Here is a 22,178-nt window from a genome sequence, read left to right on the forward strand (position 1 = left end):
AAATATTAGAAAGAGCCCTTAGTGTGACCTGAATAATATTCTTGAGACCTGGAGACCTTTAGAACTACCTGAAGACAAATTCGGAATTGGAGTGGCAAGCCTTTTTTAGTGAATTAATGGACTCACCTGGTTTGTAAGTCAGTAGATTTCTGTATGTCGGTCATAGTATATATAGGTGACAGGACCACTTAGTGTATCTCCTTTTTTTAGATTCAGTAACATTGTTGTGTTCTAGTGAAAGTTAATTTGCTAAATGAGACATTATCTGTGCTTTTGTTCTATCATGTTTCTGATTGCTCATAAACTTCTCATAGAAGTAAGGAATATGGTCATTCTGAAGGTTACAAGCCCATTTATAATTTATAGAAAATATTTGAAGTCCAAATCATAAAAAGTATTGTTACCCTTTAAAAATAATCATTAAATAGTAATGCTCTTCCTTTCCATGTTACTGTAATTCTTATTTGTGTGGCTTTACTTATTTTATACCTACCCTCTGAAATATCTCTCTTCCCTTTTCTCTGCCTAATTTCCACTCATCCTGAAAGCCCAGTTCAGTTGTCACCTTTGTGACGCCTTCCATAACCATTTTAGTCCCAATAATTATTCTCTTAACAATTTAAAACATTTGACAGATGAAACAGTATTTACTTTGGCTTTCATTCTTACTGTTTAATAGGCTATTTCTATCACAAAATCTCTGTTCTCAGAGCACCTAGGATAATGCTGAACTCTTAACACAATTTGTCCGTTGAGTTAACTCAGTAAAGGTCTAATTTAAAGTAAGCAAATTTGATTAATGCTAACAAGAGTGGGCCCAAAGATTTTATGTAATGTATCTTTTTGCTCTGATTACCTTTGAATTTCTCCTGGCCTTCAATATTTGACAACTGTTGAGGAGAGCAAGAATGTGAAGGTAGCACTTATACTCGGAATTCTGAGTTGTAACAAAGCAGTGTTGCTTAAGTAGGACTTACATTTCTGGGATTCCTCATGCAACAAATAATGTAAACTGTGGCAAAATGAAATTCTCACAACCAGCACCATGAAATAGCTGCAGATTCAGGAAACTTAGGTTTCCTGAGCAGCTAACAATTGGCAACTATACTTGGTTAGATACTTGTTTTATTCCTTAATAATAAGCATATTGCATTTTTATGTCATTTAAAAAACATTAAATATATACTGTGTACATAACACTGTTTTTAGGTAATAATTTAGAACAAAGGGGATTTGGTAGAAATTGTAATATCGATAAAAACTATTGGTAATAGACTGATTTGTTCATCTCTTAAAATTATTATTTTTAGAAATTGTCCAAATAGTAAAATAGGATACGATATTTCTCAATTGGAGCAAATTAAATAATTCAAGTAGAAAGACATACTTCTTTCTGATATCCAATAATAAACATATTTTAGTTGGCTGTAAATATATTGAGCTGAATTATATATTACTGGGAGGGAGGAAAATAGGAAAATAGATCTTTTTAGCTAATGAAATAGCAGAATTATTCAAACTTTGAAAAGTAGTTTAGTGCCTAGGAATATTTTTTTTTTTTTCCACACACACACACTGTATTTTATTTTTACAAGAGATAGATAGACTGACACCAAGCATTGTACATGGATGACCACAACAAAAGCAACAATGATTGCAATTACCAAACATGAAACACACTTATACTATGTCATAATATTGACATTCAGTCCAGTAATCCTCCACTGTAACAGCTCCTTTACTTTGCAGTGAAAATTGATTTGTATATTCTTTTCCTCTGAGTCCTTGTGGGATTTTTTTTTTTTAATTCAGACAGAAAGTCACAAAAATTATACTCATCCTCATCAGTTCACTCAGTCCCATGTAATTAATTTCTTTTTTTTCATCTTGATCTTTTGTTAGCAGTTTTATGAGTTCATCAGTTTTTCATTAGAGTTCTGAAAATGCTTATTCATTCAGTTCAGCAGTACAGTCAGTTACCAGAAACCTGTACTTGTCAGAGTCTTTTCCATGAATTTCTTGAAGATGAAACTCTTTTATAGGAACATATTTGCAAAATCATCAGAGTACACCCAGAACTGTCTGTAAATGACAAAAGACTTAAAAATGACCATGGTTAAAGATTTGATGAAAGTTCATAATAATGCAGTTGACAAGAAAATTAGTTATTTCTGAGATATACATTTTAAAGTAATAACTAGGATTATTACTTATAACATTATACCAGAACATATAAGATTTTTAGACGTTTCCTGTAATGTCTGAAACATTTATATTAACATATTTCCATACATATTTCCATACAAATACAAATATAAGATTTTTAGAAATTTCATGTAATGTCTGAAACATTTATATTAACATATTTCCATACATATTTCCATACAAATACAAATATAAGATTTTTAGAAATTTCATGTAATGTCTGAAACATTTATATTAACATATTTCCATACATATTTCCATACAAATACAAATATAAGATTTTTAGAAATTTCATGTAATGTCTGAAACATTTATATTAACATATTTCCATACATATTTCCATACAAATACAAGATTTTTAGAAATTTCATGTAATGTCTGAAACATTTATATTAACATATTTCCATACATATTTCCATACAAATACAAATATAAGATTTTTAGAAATTTCATGTAATGTCTGAAACATTTATATTAACATATTTCCATACAAATAACCCAATGAAAGTTTAGTATTAGTTGTTTTGTTTGTTTTTTTATACTGCAGGTTCTTATTAGGCATCAGTTTTATACACATCAGTGTATACATGTCAATCCCAATCGCCCAATTCAGCACATCACCATCCCCACCTCATCGCAGTTTTCCCCCCTTGGTGTCCATATGTCCATTCTCTACATCTGTGTCTCAACTTCTGCCCTGCAAACTGGCTCATCTGTACCATTTTTCTACGTTCCACATACATGCATTAACATACGATATTTGTTTTTCTCTTTCTGACTTACTTCACTCTGTATGACAGTCTCTAGATCCATCCACTTCTCAACAAATGACTCAATTTCGTTCCTTTTTATGGCTGAATAATATTCCATCGTATATATGTACCACAACTTCTTTATCCATTCGTCTGTTGATGGGCATTTAGGTTGCTTCCATGACCTGGCTATTGTAAATAGTGCTGCAATGAACATTCGGGTGCACGTGTCTTTTTGAATTACGGTTTTCTCTGGGTATATGCCCAGTAGTGGGATTGCTGGGTCATATGGTAATTCTATTTTTAGTTTTTTAAGGAACCTCCATATTGTTCTCCATAGTGGCTGTATCAATTTACATTCCCACCAACAGTGCAAGAGGGTTCCCTTTTCTCCACACCCTCTCCAGCATTTGTTGTTTGTAGATTTTCTGATGATGCCCATTCTAACAGGAGTGAGGTGATACCTCATTGTAGTTTTGATTTGCATTTCTCTAATAATTAGTGATGTTGAGCATCTTTTCATGTGCTTCGTGGCCGTCTGTATGTCTTCTTTGGAGAAATGTCTATTTAGGTCTTCTGCCCATTTTTGGATTGGGGTGTTTGTTTCTTTGATATTGAGCTGAATGAGCTGTTTATATATTTTGGAGATTAATCCTTTGTCCGTTGATTCATTTGCAAATATTTTCTCCCATTCTGAGGGTTGTCTTTTCGTCTTGTTTATGGTTTCCTTTGCTGTGCAAAAGCTTTGAAGTTTCATTAGGTCCCACTTGTTTATTTTTGTTTTTATTTCCATTACTCTAGGAGGTGGATCGAAAAAGATCTTGCTGTGATTTATGTCAAAGAGTGTTCTTCCTATGTTTTCCTCTAAGAGTTTTATAGTGTCCAGTCTTATATTTAGGTCTCTAATCCATTTTGAGTTTATTTTTGTGTATGGTGTTAGGGAGTATTCTAATTTCATTCTTTTACATGTGGCTGTCCAGTTTTCCCAGCACCACTTATTGAAGAGACTGTCTTTTCTCCATTGTATATCTTTGCCTCCTTTGTCATAGATTAGTTGACCATAGGTGCGTGGGTTAATCTCTGGGCTTTCTATCTTGTTCCATTGATCTATGTTTCTGTTTTTGTGCCAGTACCATATTGTCTTGATTACTGTAGCTTTGTAGTATAGTCTGAAGTCAGGGAGTCTGATTCCTCCAGCTCCATTTTTTTGCCTCAAGACTGCTTTGGCTATTCGGGGTCTTTTGTATCTCCATACAAATTTTAAGATGATTTGTTCTAGCTCCGTAAAAAATGCCATTGGTAATTTGATAGGGATTGCATTGAATCTGTAGATTGCTTTGGGTAGTATACTGATTTTCACAATGTTGATTCTTCCAATCCAAGAACATGGTATATCTCTCCATCTGTTGGTATCATCTTTAATTTCTTTCATCAGTGTCTTATAGTTTTCTGCATACAGGTCTTTTGTCTCCCTAGGTAGGTTTATTCCTAGGTATTTTATTCTTTTTGTTGCAATGGTAAATGGGAGTGTTTCCATAATTTCTCTTTCAGATTTTTCATCATTAGTGTATAGGAATGCAAGAGATTTCTGTGCATTAATTTTGTAACCTGCAACTTTACCATATTCATTAATTAGCTCTAGCAGTTTTCTGGTGGCAGTTTTAGGATTCTCTATGTATAGTATCATGTCATCCGCAAACAGTGACAGTTTTACTTCTTCTTTTCCAATTTGTATTCCTTTTATTTCTTTTTCTTCTCTGATTGCCGTGGCTAGGACTTCCAGAACTATGTTGAATAATAGTGGTGAGAGTGGACATCCTTGTCTCGTTCCTGATCTTAGAGGAAATGCTTTCAGTTTTTCACCATTGAGAATGATGTTTGCTGTGGGTTTGTCATATATGGCCTTTATTATGTTGAGGTAGGTTCCCTCTATGCCCACTTTCTGGAGAGTTTTTATCATAAATGGGTGTTGAATTTTGTCAAAAGCTTTTTCTGCATCTATTGAGATGATCATATGGTTTTTATTCTTCAATTTGTTAATATGGTGTATCACATTGATTGATTTGCGTATATTGAAGAATCCTTGCATCCCTGGGATAAATCCCACTTGATCGTGGTGTATGATCCTTTTAATGTGTTGTTGGATTCTGTTTGCTAGTATTTTGTTGAGGATTTTTGCATCTATATTCATCAGTGATATTGGTCTGTAATTTTCTTTTTTTGTAGTGTCTTTGTCTGGTTTTGGTATCAGGGTGATTGTGGCCTCATAGAATGAGTTTGGGAGAGTTCCTTCCTCTGCAATTTTTTGGAAGAGTTTGAGAAGGATGGGTGTTAGCTCTTCTCTAAATGTTTGATAGAATTCACCTGTGAAGCCATCTGGTCCTGGACTTTTGTTTGTTGGAAGATTTTTAATCACAGTTTCAATTTCATTACTTGTGATTGGTCTGTTGATATTTTCTGTTTCTTCCTGATTCAGTCTTGGAAGGTTATACCTTTCTAAGAATTTGTCCATTTCTTCCAGGTTGTCCATTTTATTGGCATAAAGTTGCTTGTAGTAGTCTCAGGATGTTTTGTATTTCTGCGGTGTCTGTTGTAACTTCTCCTTTTTCATTTCTGATTTTATTGATTTGAGTCCTCTCCCTCTTTTTCTTGATGAGTCTGGCTAATGGCTTATCAATTTTGTTTATCTTCTCAAAGAACCAACTTTTAGTTTTATTGATCTTTGCTATTGTTTTCTTTGTTTCTATTTCATTTATTTCTGCTCTGATCTTTATGATTTCTTTCCTTCTGCTAACTTTGGGTTTTGTTTGTTCTTCTTTCTCTAGTTTCTTTAGGTGTAAGGTTAGATTGTTTACTTGAGAGTTTTCTTGTTTCTTTAGGTAGGCTTGTATAGCTATAAACTTCCCTCTTAGAACCGCTTTTGCTGCATCCCATAGGTTTTGGGTCGTCGTGTTTTCATTGTCATTTGTCTCTAGGTATTTTTTTATTTCCTGTTTGATTCCTTCAGTGATCTCTTGGTTATTTAGTAACGTATTGTTTAGCCTCCATGTGTTTGTCTTTTTTACGTTTTTTTCCCTGTAATTCATTTCTAATCTCATAGCGTTGTGGTCAGAAAAGATGCTTGATATGATTTCAATTTTCTTAAATTTACTGAGGCTTGATTTGTGACCCAAGATGTGATCTATCCTGGAGAATGTTCCGTGTGCACTTGAGAAGAACGTGTAATCTGCCGTTCTTGGATGGAATGTCCTATATATATCAATTAAATCTATCTGGTCTATTGTGTCATTTAAAGCTTCTGTTTCCTTATTTATTTTCATTTTGGATGATCTGTCCATTGGTGTAAGTGAGGTGTTAAAGTCCCCCAGTATTATTGTGTTACTGTCGATTTCCTCTTTTATAGCTGTTAGCAGTTGCCTTATGTATTGAGGTGCTCCTATGTTGGGTGCATATATATTTATAATTGTTATATCTTCTTCTTGGATTGATCCCTGGATCATTATGTAGTGTCCTTCCTTGTCTCTTGTAACATTCTTTATTTTAAAGTCTATTTTATCTGATATGAGTATAGCTACTCCAGCTTTCTTTTGATTTCCATTTGCATGGAATATCTTTTTCCATCCCCTCACTTTCAGTCTGTATGTGTCCCTAGGTCTGAAGTGGGTCTCTTGTAGACAGCATATATATGGGTCTTGTTTTTGTATCCATTCAGCCAGTCTATGTCTTTTGGTTGGGGCATTTAATCCATTCACGTTTAAGGTAATTATCGATATGTATGTTCCTATGACCATTTTCTTAATTGTTTTGGGTTTGTTTTTGTAGGTCCTATTCTTCTCTTGTGTTTCCCACTTAGAGAAGTTCCTTTAGCATTTGTTGTAGAGCTGGTTTGGTGGTGCTGAATTCTCTTAGCTTTTGCTTGTCTGTAAAGCTTTTGATTTCTCCATCAAATCTAAATGAGATCCTTGCTGGGTAGAGTAATCTTGGTTGTAGGTTCTTCCCTTTCATCACTTTAAGTATTTCATGCCACTCCCTTCTGGCTTGCAGGGTTTCTGCTGAGAAATCAGCTGTTAACCTTATGGGGGTTCCCTTGTATGTTATTTGTCGTTTTTCCCTTGCTGCTTTCAATAATTTTTCTTTGTCTTTAATTTTTGCCACTTTGATTACTATGTGTCTCGGCGTGTTTCTCCTTGGGTTTATTCTGTATGGGACTCTCTGCGCTTCCTGGACTTGGGTGGCTATTTCCTTTCCCATGTTAGGGAAGTTTTCGATTATAATCTCTTCAAATATTTTCTCTGGTCCTTTCTCTCTCTCTTCTCCTTCTGGGACCCCTATAATGCGAATGTTGTTGCGTTTAATGTTGTCCCAGAGGTCTCTTAGGCTGTCTTCATTTCTTTTTATTCTTTTTTCTTTAGTCTGTTCCGCAGCAGTGAATTCCACCATTCTGTCTTCCAGGTCACTTATCCGTTCTTCTGCCTCAGTTATTCTGCTATTGATTCCTTCTAGTGTAGTTTTCATTTCAGTTATTGTACTGGTCATCTCTGTTTGTTTGTTCTTTAATTCTTCTAGGTCTTTGTTAATCATTTCTTGCATCTTCTCAATCTTTGCCTCCATTCTTATTCCGAGGTCCTGGATCATCTTCACTATCATTATTCTGAATTCTTTTTCTGGAAGGTTGCCTATCTCCACTTCATTTAGTTGTTTTTCTGGGGTTTTTTCTTGTTCCTTCATCTGGTACATAGCCCTCTGCCTTTTCATCTTCTCTGTCTTTCTGTAACTGTGGTTTTTGGTCCACAGGCTGCAGGATTGTAGTTTTTCTTGCTTCTGTTGTCTGCCCTCTGGTGGTTGAGGCTATCTAAGAGGCTTGATGGGAGGCTCTGGTGGTGGGTAGAGCTGACTGTTGCTGTGGCGGTCAGAGCTCAGTAAAACCTTAATCCACTTGACTGTTGATGGGTGGGGCTGGGTTCCCTCCCTGTTGCTCTGGCGATCAGAGCCCAGTAAAACCTTAATCCACTTGACTGTTGATGGGTGGGGCTGGGTTCCCTCCCTGTTGGTTGTTTTGCCTGAGGCAACCCAACACTGGAGCCTACCCGTGCTCTTTGGTGGGGTTAATGGCAGACTCTGGGAGGGCTCACGCCAAGGAGAACTTCCCAGGACCTCTGCTGCCAGTGTCCTTATCCCCACGGTGAAACAGAGCCACCACTCGCCTCTGCAGGAGACCCCCCAACACCAGCAGGTACGTCTGGTTCAGTCTCCCCCAGGGTCACTGCTCCTTCCCCTGGGTCCCGATGCACACATTACTTTGTGTGTGCCCTCCAAGAGTGGGGTCTCTGTTTCCCCCAGTCCTGTCACAGTCCTGCAATCAATTCCCACTAGACTTCAAAGTCTGATTCTCTAGGAATTCCTCCTCCCTTTGCCGGACCCCCAGGTTGGGAAGCCTGAGGTGGGGCTCAGAACCTTCACTCCAGTGGGTGGACTTCTGTGGTATAAGTGTTCGCCAGTCTGTGAGTCACCCACCCAGCAGTTATGGGATTTGATTTTACTCTGATTGCGCCCCTCCTACCGTCTCACTGTGGCTTCTCCTCTGTCCTTGGACGTGGGGTGTCCTCCTTGGTGAAGTCCAGGGTCTTCCTGTCAATGATTGTCCAGCAGCCAGTTGTGATTCTGGTGCTCTCGCAAGAGGGAGTGAGAGCACGTCCTTCTACTCCGCCATCTTGGTTAATCCCCCCTAGGAATATTTTTTAAATGGAAGGGGAAAGAAGTCTTCACTTTCATGAAGTTCTTTTCTGGACCCAAGTTACTTTTAAAACTAATAAAGCAGGGGTTGGCAAGCTTTTCCTTAGAGGCCAGATGGTAAATATTTTAGGTTTGCAAGCCCTATGGTCTCTAGGACTACTCAGGTAGCCCACTGTACTTTGTCAACTCCTTCTCTAAAGAGTAATTTACATTTGCCCTCCAAAATATTGTAGTTTTACCATTTTCCTCATTTAAATGTAAATTGAACGTGAAGGGTCAAAGGCACTTTGAAAATAGTGAGACTGTAGAGCTAACAGGTATCAGGTGCAGACTTTGGAGTCACACTGCCTGTATTCAGACTCTCTCCTTCCTATTTTCTGAGCTGTGTGACCTTGGATAAGTTCCTTAGCTTCTCTGAGTTTCTGGTTTCCTCTTCAGTAATAGAGGGAACCCTACCTGATAAGGGTTATTGTGAGCATTTCGTAAAGCCCTGTAGCACAAGATCTTGGCACATGATAAAACTAAATAAATATTAATATGATGATAATAACAATGATGATTATTACCATCTAACACTTTGAATTATTCCATGAGTTAGCATATTAACATTATTTGATTAATTTCCTCCCCTTTTCTTAATTCCTGTTGAATCTGTTCTGGGAATTGTGATAAGTGGGAAAATGGACTGTAGGGTTGATGTGTAGCTTATTTACAGAATAGGCAATTTTTAGGAAGCCCAATTTGGATTTTATGCTGTAAACTTTGTATGCATTTTTAGGTAAAAGTAGGTTATCATTTAATTCATTCAAGCAGCAGACATGGGCCAAGCCCTATCCTAGATGCGGCCATAACACATCTAATGTGTCAGGCCTTATTCTGTGTGCTAGGTATAAAAACAAACAAAGTATGGGCCCTTTAGAATACTGTTAAAAATATAGTATTGGGTTGGCCAAAAAGTTCTTTTGGGTTTTTCCATATCTTACAGAAAAACCCAAACAAACTTTTTGGCCAACCCAGTATTTTATTTTATTTTATTTTTTTGGCCATGCCTCTCAGGTTGCGGGATCTTAGTTCCCCAACCAAGGATAGAACTCCAGCAGTGAGAGCGCCAAGTGCCAACCACTGGACTGCCAGGGAATTCCCAAAAATATAGCATTTTAAATGTATTCACATAAGAATGAGTCATAATTTCAAGATTTAAAAAAATATTTTCTAACAAGCTTATCAACTTCTAGAGGTATTTGCAGCATTTTTAGTTGATATTTTGGTTTCTGGAGTTATCACTGATTTTCTTGGTCTGACATTATACTTTTTTAAAAACCCAAGAACACTGTACATGAAATATGGGACTATGAGAGCTGCAGTGTCAAATTGACAGTAACCAGGAGATGTATAGAGAGTATTCATCTGTGGTTGTTTACAATAACTATTGTTAAAGACCACAATTAGTACATTTTTAATGTAATATATATCATTTAAAAAACAATTATGTGCTGTTTCTTGAGAGAAGAATGTCTGAGCTTGGGAAAATATTGAGTAAAAGTGTTCTGTTCATGTAAGGAGGCATGAACAAATGCCTCATCTTGCACAGGAGGCACACATTTTTCCCTTCCTTATTCCACAAGCCTTAGCTTTAAAAGCTAATCCAGCTGTGCTTAGGGTGAGATTTGATGCCTAAAATTGGATAAAGGTAACCGTTTTTAGTATAGTGTATATAGCTTTTTCTGTGTCTAATTCTTGTTTTCTTCCTACTTTTTTCAGGAGGTAACAGTTAATTTCAACTACCTTCACATAAAAGTGCTTCAGTAACAGACTTGGAAGGAAAGTGAGGTGTCACTAGAAAGAGAGGGTGTTTTTCTTGTAATAGGTATTAGATATTTACCATACAATTTTTATGTACATATAAGCAGTGGATGAAGGAGGGGTGTTTAAACTATGAATAAACAAGAATCCTGTGCCTGATAGACCAGCACAGTTAAGAAATGTGGACTATTTTCTCACTGCTTTGGCATTTTATAACTTATACTACTGGATGTTATGTTAATTAAAGCACAGGTACACTAATGTGTAAGCCAACATGGGAAGCCTTCTTTAAAAGGGAACTGTTCTGAGAAGTCTAAACACTTGGATGAGTAGAAGAAGTGATTATGATAAATGACTAAATGACTAAAAATGAGTTGGATTACTTTTCTTTCTGCTTGATGAAAGGCAGTGATAAAAAAAATGAAAAAAAAGGACATAAAAAATTATGGGAATGATGAGGGTAGTGAGTTGGCATTGCATTTCTTTGATAGATTTATCAATGACCATAAAAGTATTTATTTAAAAGATACATGTTAAAAGATAACCACAGATTTTTATAAATATATTTTGTACTATTGAATTTGGAAACAAATGTTGAAATTTCAGTTATGTTACTTGCCACTTTGATGTTCTCTTACTTTTCATGAAGAAATATCAACTAGTTTCATCCTTTGATTTATATAGTAAGTCAACCAGTTTCATTATGTTGGTATAACTTAATGTATTAAAACTAAGAATCAAACAAAATAAAAATCCCCCTAATTGTTTGCAAATATTTCCCTTAATTTAAAGTGCTTTACTGTAATACAGCTTTTCTATTTGTATTTATTTCTTTTCCGGTAAACTTTTTTATTTATATAAATCTTTGGATTAATAAACTAAGTTATTAAGCCTCCAGGTGAGTCTACTAATTAAAATTTGAATGTAATGTTAACCAATATTTCATTTTAAGAAACTTTATAATTGTACTATACAAAATAAAATATTTTTGGCAGTTATTTTATAAAGCTGTGAAGCTATTTGAAACTCCGAATTTAGATTATTTTAATGAGTATTAGTTTTCCTAATTCTTTTTATAATAATTTTTACAACTTGGTAAAAATTGTTCTCCCAGATAAACTATTCTTGTGCAAGTTAAAGAGTGACCTCATTCATTGGAACTTTGCCTTTTTAGGGTTTCTAACTGAGAAAATATAAGGTTCCTGACATTGTCAATTCCTAGTTGTTTTTTCTCCTACATTTCTTGAGGTTGATTATCTAATAGACAGCAATTAAAAACACTGTACAGAAAATGACATGTATTTTAGTTTCATGTCACAAGTGAATATATTGTATCAGATGAACATTTCATGATTATTAAATGGAATGAATTTTAAACATAGAAATGATGATTATTTTGTGCATAGGTCCAAACTGGGTTTTGTTTTATTTTTATTTTCATAGTAACTATATTATCTCCATATCTTAATTATGTTATTTTATTGAACTTGTGCTTTAGTAATTGATATATCCTTGGTTATATTCTCAGAGGCCATTTTTATTTAATGTCAAAACAGCTCATAAAAAGTGAAAATTCAGTCAGACTACTTATTTGATATTGTATAAAGCTAAAACAGTACCTCAAAAAATTATTTTTTAATTTGCAAAAAAAAAACCCTTAAATTTTAATCAAGTAAGATTCTGTGTGTAGACATGTAAAATTATGAATTAATGTAAAACCTTGATTAACTTGATGCTCGAAACTATGTTTTGAAGGATCTTTATTTATTTACTTTTTGGCCATGCCACGTGGCATGTGGGATCTTAGTTCCCAGACCAGGGGTCAAACCCACGCCCCCTTCAGTGGGAGCTTGGAGTTTTAACCACTGGACCTCCAGGGAAGTCCCTTGAGGGGTCTTTAATTGAAGACATCAGATGTCAAGGAAAACTGAAGAATAATAATTTAATAAGTAATTAAGCTATTATGTATTCTGCATTTAGTCTTATGAAACTTATGGTTGAGAATTAGAAGATTCAGACCTTTGAAATCAACACTGTTCAAAAATCAGTTTTGTTTTTTCCCCCATATGTATCAAGTCAGGAGCATACACTAGTTCATATTGGCAATTCAAAAATAAGGGTTGAAGTATTTGTTTTCTCAAGTTTTCTGTTACTAGGACATTTAGTTAACTATAGTGCCACCTTCCTTGAGCATTCCAGTTAGTCTCGGTTTTATTGTATGTTGATATTATATATCTGGCTTGTTTTATTCAGCAAACAGTCACTTATTGCATTTTCCTTTTCACTTATTAAACTATGCTGTTTTATATTTCTGAGACATAATTTTACTGAGGAGAAAAATGGAAATGTAGTACAGAACCCAGTTATATTGTGGCTCTAAAGGTGCATAACTGAGTTTCCATGTTTGTTATAAGCTATCCATTCCTCTCTGACTTACATCTGTTCCTTTCTTGTGCCCTTTGGTTTAACATTGTTCTCCTCCCCAATTTTCCTCTTCTCCTCGTTGTAAACTCATGGCAGGGTCTGCTTGGTGAGCTCATTCTCTTACAACAGCAAATTCAAGAGCATGAAGAGGAAGCACGCAGAGCCGCAGGCCAATATAGCACGAGCCATGCCCAACAGAAGCGCAAGGTGATGGATGGTTTAAGGGGGCTACTGATATGTTCACACTAATCAGCCGTTTCTACCAGGATCATGTCACCTTAATCCATTCATGGACTCCAATTATGAGAAATTATTTTTGACAAAGTAAAAATATGAAAGATAAAAGAGATATGCAATTTTCCTAGAGTAGGTAAATCCAAAATATTAAACATAGGAATTTATTTTCTGAAAATTAGATTATCTGTGAGGGTTCATGGATTTGTACTTAGATAAGAATTATGAATTGTAGTTTCCTTGGTCCAGTTATTGAGTCACCTTAAATTTGTAGCCAACTTGTCTATTCTCCAAGTTTTCATTTGTAAAATGAAAAGGGTTACTGTGAATGACCATGTTAAATTAAAGAATGAAATGTATTTGTTTTAGTTAAAATGAATCAACAGAGAATTCTTATTTCTTACAGAAGGAAACTATTTTGACTTAACTTTGGGGCAAAGTTATTCTTAGATACTTTGATAAATTTGTATAAAGACTTTCCACATTTATTAATAAAGTCAGCACAAATTTTCACCTTGTCCACTGAAGGATTGAACATTGGAAATTTGATACAATTCTGGTCAATAAAGAACAGATTCTGATAAAACTCAGCATAACAGTATACAAATGTTTGGTTATAGGTGCAACCAAGGAATCCTTAAAAATATACTTTTGGCTGTTAGATGATCCTGTAGTATAGATCCCAAGGTTAATGTTCTAAAGAGACTAGAGTCAAATGAACTGTATGTAATGATTTAAAAATTATACTCTAAGATCTTGAAATCAGCTATTTGTGTTACATATATTAGATAAGAAAAGTTTTGGAGTTAGGTGCAAATCTTATTCAGGAAAAAAGATTCAGTCATATAATTAGCTTCCTGTAGGTTCTGATATTGAAATCAACCAATACTATAGATAATTAGTGCAATAATTCTGCTGGCTAACCCTGTCGCATTTGGTGGTGGTTAATACTTGAGAATACTCATCATAGTTTCATTTATTTTTTCAGTATCACTACCTGGCTTTTCTCAATTCCATGGCTGTGGAATCAACTCCTATATGTTGTTTAGCTTTCAGTGAATGAATAACATAGGTAGAAATAGAAAACAAGTTATTTTCCTACTTGTGTTAAACCAAGGGAGGACTTACTTTTTTTTTTTTTTGGCTGCGTTGGGTCTTCGTTGCTGTGCGTGGGTTTTCTCTAGTTGTGGTGAGTGGAGGCTACTCTTCATTGCGGTGTGCAGGCTTCTCATTGCAGTGGCTTCTCTTGTTGCGGAGCACAGGCTCTATGTGCGCGGGCTCAGAAGTTGCAGCACCCGGGCCCTAGAGTGCATGGGCTTCAGTAGTTGCGGGGCGTGGGCTCAGTAGTTGTGGCTCACAGGCTCTAGAGAGCAGGCTTAGTAGTTGTGGCACACGGACTTAGTTGCTCCGCAGCATGTGGGATCCTCCCAGACCAGGGATTGAACCTGTGTCCCCTGCATTGGCAGGCGGATTCTTAACCACTGTGCCACCAGGGAAGTCCCAAGGGAGGGCTTACTTTAAATGGTGCTTTAACATTCTCTGTTCCTCATGCTGTTGAGAGTACCATTTAAATATTGTAACAAGTTGGATGCTTAGGCTAAGCCCTCCGTTCCTTAGCTTTGTTACAGAAAGAAGGGGAGGGAGCTACTGTGTTTTGGTATGTTAGTTAGGATTATGAATATAGCTCTAGTTACTAGTAGTTCTTGTTTTTTTCATAATGGTAAAATAATTTGCAATGAGTCCTATAGATCTGCTATTTTAAGATTCTAAGATACAGTTTAAGATGATTGATGTGTTATTGAATCTGATGATTTAAGCAATATCAATAGTGAATATTGTTTGTTTTCTACACTGCCAAGGGTTAATGTTCATTTGGGGCCTACTTTACTAGCCTTTTTTCAGGCTTAGGGTTATCCTTCCTATTCCTAATATTTATTGGATTATCCATGTAACCCTTTTATTCCTCACTTTACACATTTGTAAAAGAGCTACTGGCAGGACTATACCTCCATCTGTTTTATTAAGGCATACTAAGTAGAGCACGAAACAGGGCGTGTTCCTGCCCACTTTGCAGTTACCTTGTGTGAAAGTAAATGAGACTAAAAACAATTTATGCTCCTCTATAATAATATCATTCCTTTTACTGTCCTTAAAGATGGTTTCCTTACTGTATCTTCCCCTTTGTTCCCCCTATAGTTAGTACACAGATGACTTTTCAGCCCTACATTGTCATAATGACCAAAATCCTAATTTGATGAGATTTTTATCATTCCAAGCATTTGAGGTTTGCTTGAGGTACAAAGCTACAGCTACTTTTTGTTGCTTTTTGATCATTATTTCTTATTACACCTTGAAAATATAAGTAGGCCTTCATTATTTATATCTTATTAGTAGCAGCTAATAGATTTACCCTGTATCATCTGAGCAAAGGAGCTCATGCAGAGACAGTAGATTAAGACTGCCATTGATAGGTTTGCCTCCTGTGAATATGTACACATACATAAAAATTTTTATGAGTCTTATGCATTTCTGTATTTCAGAATGTCCACAATTGCTTAGTAGGAAGAAATATTTAAAATTTAAAAATCAGGCTTGTTTTTGTGAGGAGCTAGTAAAGGTTTTTCTCTTTCAGCTTTAGCTTGTTTCTGCAGAGGGTTCCGCTCTTTCTCCATCAATTTTACAGCCCTGGAATTGTAGAAAAGCTCTGGTTTCAAGACTATTGATACCCATTTCTGTCAGGGTGAGTTTTAAATTAATTTCATAATGAAAACTAAATATATTAAACAGCAGGACAAGAACTTACTGTAAGTAGCTGAATTTTACCAGTAAAGTGCATCAAAATAAAATATACCCAGGTTGCTAGTTAAGACCTCAAATAAATGATAGACTAAGAATAGCATGTAGTATTCTCTTAAGAAAATATGTAAAAGTATCTTATCATTAATCTTTAATATTTATTTTGTGAACCTAAATGTTTTGATTTTGTTTCCTAGAAAATATTAGGTCTAATTCTTGATTCCACCATCACCTGTCTTTTATATAACAACATTAATCTTTTAATTTAACATTAAACTAAGCAGATAGGAAGTGTATTGGTAAAACTGTGCATGAGTTGTTCCTAACAGTCGTGCCGGAAGGGCACATGATAAATTTAAATATTCCTAACAATCCAAATTTATGAAAATCTTAACAGTCATTGTTACTAAATACTAATATTAGCATAAAGATTGTATTTGTAATGTTCTAATAACCTTATATCATTTTAACTCTTTATATATCCTTTTTATTTTACCAAATTATGAAGGTAACCTTTTATAGTCCTTGGCTTATAGTAAACATTCTAACTTTGTGTAATTGTATTAGTTTCTTAATTACTGCCCCAGATATAGAGAAATGTCAGATTTTCTACTGTAATTTAGGATATATTGCATGAAATCATTAAATATTCACATCTAAAACTGAAACAGTTTACGCTAATATTGTTTATATTTTTCATACTAATTTAACTGCAGTTGGATGAATAGTTAACAGAACAGAGTAAATCAGAGAAACTTTCAAAATGAATTGGGAATATAATCTGCATAACAAAATTTTTATGACCATACTATTACAGTATGATGGCATGCCATATGGTCAAAATATGGAATTATATGTTTCTTCATTGGCCTTTAAAATTTTGTTCTTTGGGTTGTGGGCTCCTCCCCAACGTGCTTGTTTCCTCACATTTTAGGAGATGATTAATAATTCTTGTCCATTTTACACAAACACATAGTCAAATGAAAAACACTTCTATCCACAAGTCTCTGGCAAAGTTTGTTTTATATTATCGTTTTTCTAATTACCAAATCAAATTTAGAATTTTTAGATATAGGCTTTTTAGGAAAAAATGATACATACCTATCATTTCTAGCAAGTATTGTCATTTTTATTTAAAAGAATTTTGAGGGAAATTTTGATAAATTATTTGGAAGTAGGAATTAAAATCTCAGAATAACTTTATTGCATGGATAAGAGTTATTAACGTCTACCTCAATAAGCAAATCATTTAGAATGTTTTCATATATATTTGCTACCATGATGTCTTGACTGCTTAAATAGCCAATGAATAAAGATGAATAAAGATTTACATGAATTTTAACTTGATTTTTGTCTCCTATGGAATAAAATCATCTCTAAAAATTTTGAGTATCAGAAATTAGATAATTATTTTGAAAGACTGAGAATGGCAACTTCGGCATCTCACCAAGGAGTCAAAGTACAGTTACATGTATTTGTCATAAATGACATCATTTTAATTACAGTTGATTATTGTGTTTTATATTTGGAATTGTGACTACTTTAAAGCCTGTTATAGAATAAAGTTTTTTGTTGTTTTGAATATTTTATCTTAGAACTATTAGCATTAATAACAACTTGGAGTAGTTTCCCCAATACCTGTGGATTTTATCCTACTTTTGTTTTATGTTCAAATCAATTTTAGTTGCTTTACTCAACTTCATTGCTCCTGATGCACTCGCTTTATGGGTTTTTTTTTTTTTTATGGGTTAGCAGATCTTGCATTGGAACTGAATTTAAAAACAAGCATCTGGCTCCACTTAAAGCTCTGAAAATGCAAGTTGTTCTTTGCATTTATTAAACACTTTCCTACTTACAGAATAGAAATGGATAGTGGTTGCTTAAAGATACACTATGACCAATGAACTTTTCAGTAGCTGTAAATGATAACGTGTCTGACTTCCCGAAACATTTCTGTAAGGGTATCATTGCCTTATTTCTCCAAGCATCCAAGTCCCTGTGCTTGAGTACAAAATAACCTATCAAGAATATAGTAACCATATGTGTTGCTTTCTTATTTTTCTAACAAGCCAGCCATATATGACTAGAATGGCAATAGGAAGATGGTTTCTTTTTAAGGTTTTCACTTAATATAAAATTTTGATGAGCTTTTTTTAATTGATGAATAAGATTTTTTTACTTAAATAAGCATTTGATTTAAAATTTGCTTTGATTAAATATCCATATAAAGCCAGTAGTTTTCACTCTTAAAAATGCTTTTTTAAAAACATTAACTTACTGTATATTCTATATAAACCTAATTCTACTCAAATAAAATTATTTATTTTAAACATTTAGGTGTCAGACAAAGAGAAAATAGACCAACTTCAAGAAGAGCTTCTGCATACCCAGGTAATTCTGATGAGTGAAAAGAACCAGAAAGTTTTTCGTATACTCTAAGTTTGGTGATATGGAAATTTATCTTTTTAACAAAGCAAAATTTAGAGTGGTTTAATGATAGAACCTTATTATTATAAGTAGATGCCCCCCAAAATGCAAAAACTAATTGAGAAATACGGAATAATGAAGGAACTTGATAAGTTTAATTAACTAATTTATGTGTAAAAACCTATTTTTTAGTGAATCTTATGCTTCTAATTTTAAAGAAAAACTACAGCAAAAACTGGGGAAAGTGACCTGTCCTTATATAAATCTAAGTTTGCAATTTTACATTGATAGGCTAATTAAGTAACAGTTAAAAGAAATTGGAGTTGAGTCTACCACAGTTCTTCTCTGAAGCCCAAAGCCAATCAGATAATAACCTTTCCAAAGGTATTTATAACACTACTATGAAAAGCTACTCTCGTATAATTGATGATAACAATTATCATTAAAGACTTGTTCTGTGCAGTGTAATTGAGTAGGTAACAGTCTAGTGAAAAATTGCCCTATCACCCACTCTATCTTTAGTTATTCTATGTAGATACAATGATATGCAATAATTAAGAATAAGTTAAAAAGACTTATTGGGTCTCTCTTTTTAGGGGAAAAAAATACAACAAGGACAATCTAGATGAAATTAGGAACTAGTATATTTTGAGTCCCAGGTTTTCTTAATATCTGTGCATTATTCTTACACTTGACTATACGTTAGAATTGCGTGTGCTCTGAGCAGCACTGTATATATTTGTTGCGGCTTCCCAGCCAGGTGATTACAATCTGCAGCCAGGGATTAAGAATCATTGGCCTCAGAATGTGGTCTCTGCAGCATTAGCATCAGTTATGTCCTTTGGGAACTTGTTGGAAATGCAGATTATTGGTCCCATCCCATCTGCACTGAGTGGGAAGCTCTGGATGTAGAACTGAGCAATCTTTGTTCTTAAAAACCCTCAAGTGATTCTGATGAATTCTTAAGTTTGAGAATTACTGGTCTAGACGTCTTTGCAGGATGACCCAGCAGCACATCTCTGTAGGAAGACTGCAGATTGGCACCTGTACTAAAGAGTGTTTCCAGCCCCAGAAAATGTAGACCCCATAATTGATTCCATATTTACCAAGAAGTGAGCCAGTGGAAATCCTACCACCCCTCTATATACCTATTGATATCAACCCTTCAGTTTGTACAGTTGTTGTCAGCTGCTAGGCATTGACACAAACACTCGATGGAGAGTTCATGATGTAATAGTAGCGTTATCTATATCAGTAGTGTCCAGTAGAAATATAATGCAAGCCATGTACTTTAAAATTTTTACATTAAAATAAGGCTGAAAAGAAATAGAATTTTGATGTTAATAATAAATTTAACCCAGCAGATCTAAAATAATATCATTTAAACATCTAATTAGTATAAAAAATATTCATGTGGTGTTTATGTATTTTTACTGAATTATAGAAATCTGGTGTGTATTTTATACTTAACTCATCTCCATTCAGACTAGCCACATTTCAAGTGCTCAGTACCTGCATGTGGCTAGTGGCTACCATCCATATTAGACAGCACAGATCTAATTCTTAGATAACTACCAGTATTTTGTTAGATATACTATTACTACAGATAGATGAACAAATTCTGTAAAATACATTTATAATAGAATCTAGCCTGTAGTTCTACCTGTCTCATACTATATTGTTCAATTACATAATATTTTCTTTAATTTGGCTAAAGCTGGACATTCTCTGAGGATAGAGCCATGATCTCTTGTTATTTACTGTATGCTTGGACGATTATAACAACCTAACATATTTTCTAAGAAATATTTTCCATTATAAGAGTCATGTTATTGTAAGTTGGACATAAACATCCAGTTGGTTATAGGAAAGAGTAATTCTTAATAGTTTTCTGAACATTGTTAATGTTTAGAGAAGAAATAATAGTGTACAAACAGAGAAGGCCAATTAGAAAAGGATCACATTTATTTGAGAAGAACATTGTGTAGCCAAGCATCTACTTTGACAAAAAAGCCTGTCTAAATGTATTAGTTTTCTTTAAATTGTTCTTATATCAATATTTTAAAAATTAATGTGTAATTTCTGGCCACAGAAACTTACCAAAACTTGGAAGAGTTTGACCCCTCAACTCAGACCTGTATTCAAAACTCTGTGACCTTAGATAGGCTACCAAGCATCCCTGACCTCTGATTCCTAATCTGTATAACCTTTGCCTCACTTGAAGGCTTACGGGAGTAAATGCAGGTGAAACAGTCAGTAAAGGGCCTGTCACATACTGCATGGTCAGGTACTGTTAGCTATTTTTATTTTGTATCATTTTTATAAAATAATATGGGGGATAGGAAGAGTTTGAGTTTTTGTCAAATGTCCCTTTAATGAAGACTTAAAATTTTGTTGTAATAGGAAATATTGCTTCATAGAGTATACTTAAGAACTTCCTTCTTCAACTCCTTTTCGTTTTTAGTATTTTTAATAATTTCTTCAATGTAAACAGCAAAGACTTTTCCAAACAAAATGCCAATTGAAATAGAAAACTATAATGAAGTTCATTGAGATAATATTCATAATTTATTTGTTAAACATTTTCATAGATGACTTTTAAATGAAATAATTCATTTTAAGTAGACAGGAGATACTGCTTCAGGATCTTGGAAGATTTTAATTTACACTTAATGTTATTTTTTAACCCATCTCTTTCTTATAAAGTTATGTGTATTATTTTGTTGCAGTTAAAGTACCAGAGAATCTTGGAACGGCTAGAAAAGGAGAACAAAGAATTGAGAAAATTAGTATTACAGAAAGATGACAAAGGCATCCATCATAGAAAGCTTAAGGTACTTTAAGTTTGTCTTAATTTGTTCGCTCTCAGAACTTTACCACTTCACATTGTGTGTTGATCAATACCGGTTTTTAAGGAACTGCAAAGGGTTCTATCATCCTTTTCTTTCTAACCTGATATGCTTAGGGGATAGGGAGGTCTCTTCCTATGTTAAGACTTTTCACAAATTATAATCTCCAAACATTTATTTTATACTATATCCATAAATTTTCATACTTTCAAGAGTCATTTCTTGTGAATCAGTTTATTTTTTCTGAAATATTTAGTTTCTTGTGAATCAGTTTATTTCTTCTGTAATATTTAGTTTATCTCTAGGTTTACTTAATTTATACAGCTATAAAACCAGCAATGTAAGTTGATAGAAAGTTACATATGTCTTATTTTCATTGCCTTACTTGTATTGCCACTCAGTGAAGACGCCACTTTCTCCAGTTTTACAATAGTTAATGTTTTCTTCTGGAAGTTTCCTTAGACATTTTAAAGTATTTTTGAAGAAGCATGCTGGTATTGTTATCATCAGCACATTGGTAATTACCATTATCAGTTAATTAAATCTTATTATTCCCCACTAAACCAACCTGTATGTGCTAAATGAAATTGAAGTAATTCTTTTAACTTAAATGTCATATAAGTAAACAGAATTTGTACGTAGCAAAACTGCAATAAATCATGGCACATTCATTTTGTAGCCAAGGTCCAAAGATATATAGCCCTGGTTTAACCAACGTATTAATAGTTCTGACTCCAAATTACGACTGCATAAAACAAATAAATAGCATGACTTTATTTATAAGTCAACACATGGCAGTTGGGAAAAACCACATCCAAGTGTTAATATATATTGAGAATTGTGTATGTTAACACTGAGAAATTGTATTTTCTCTCATAAAATGAAATGGCAATGAAAATTCCAAAAGTTTTTTGTTTATTTTTAGGTGGAGGGGATAACAGTTGCTTTCCTTTTA

General features: G+C 34.2%; 1 protein-coding gene across 8 annotated transcripts in view; it reads left to right on the top strand.

The window, feature by feature from the left end:
* Nucleotides 1-22,178, top strand: part of OPA1 (OPA1 mitochondrial dynamin like GTPase) — a 100,128-nt gene that overhangs the window by 12,235 nt on the left and 65,715 nt on the right. For 4 of the 8 annotated variants that reach the window (XM_057545306.1, XM_057545307.1, XM_007195173.2 and 1 more), the window contains 3 exons: nucleotides 13,014-13,124; nucleotides 18,285-18,338; nucleotides 21,104-21,208. In XM_057545306.1, the coding sequence (XP_057401289.1) occupies nucleotides 13,014-13,124; nucleotides 18,285-18,338; nucleotides 21,104-21,208 (270 nt within the window). The remainder of the gene's footprint in view (nucleotides 1-13,013; nucleotides 13,125-18,284; nucleotides 18,339-21,103; nucleotides 21,209-22,178) is intronic. The other 4 variants (XM_057545309.1, XM_007195175.2, XM_057545310.1 and 1 more) reach the window with 1 other exon arrangement.

This window comes from Balaenoptera acutorostrata, chromosome 4 (assembly GCF_949987535.1).
Source record: "Balaenoptera acutorostrata chromosome 4, mBalAcu1.1, whole genome shotgun sequence".
NCBI lineage: Eukaryota > Metazoa > Chordata > Mammalia > Artiodactyla > Balaenopteridae > Balaenoptera > Balaenoptera acutorostrata.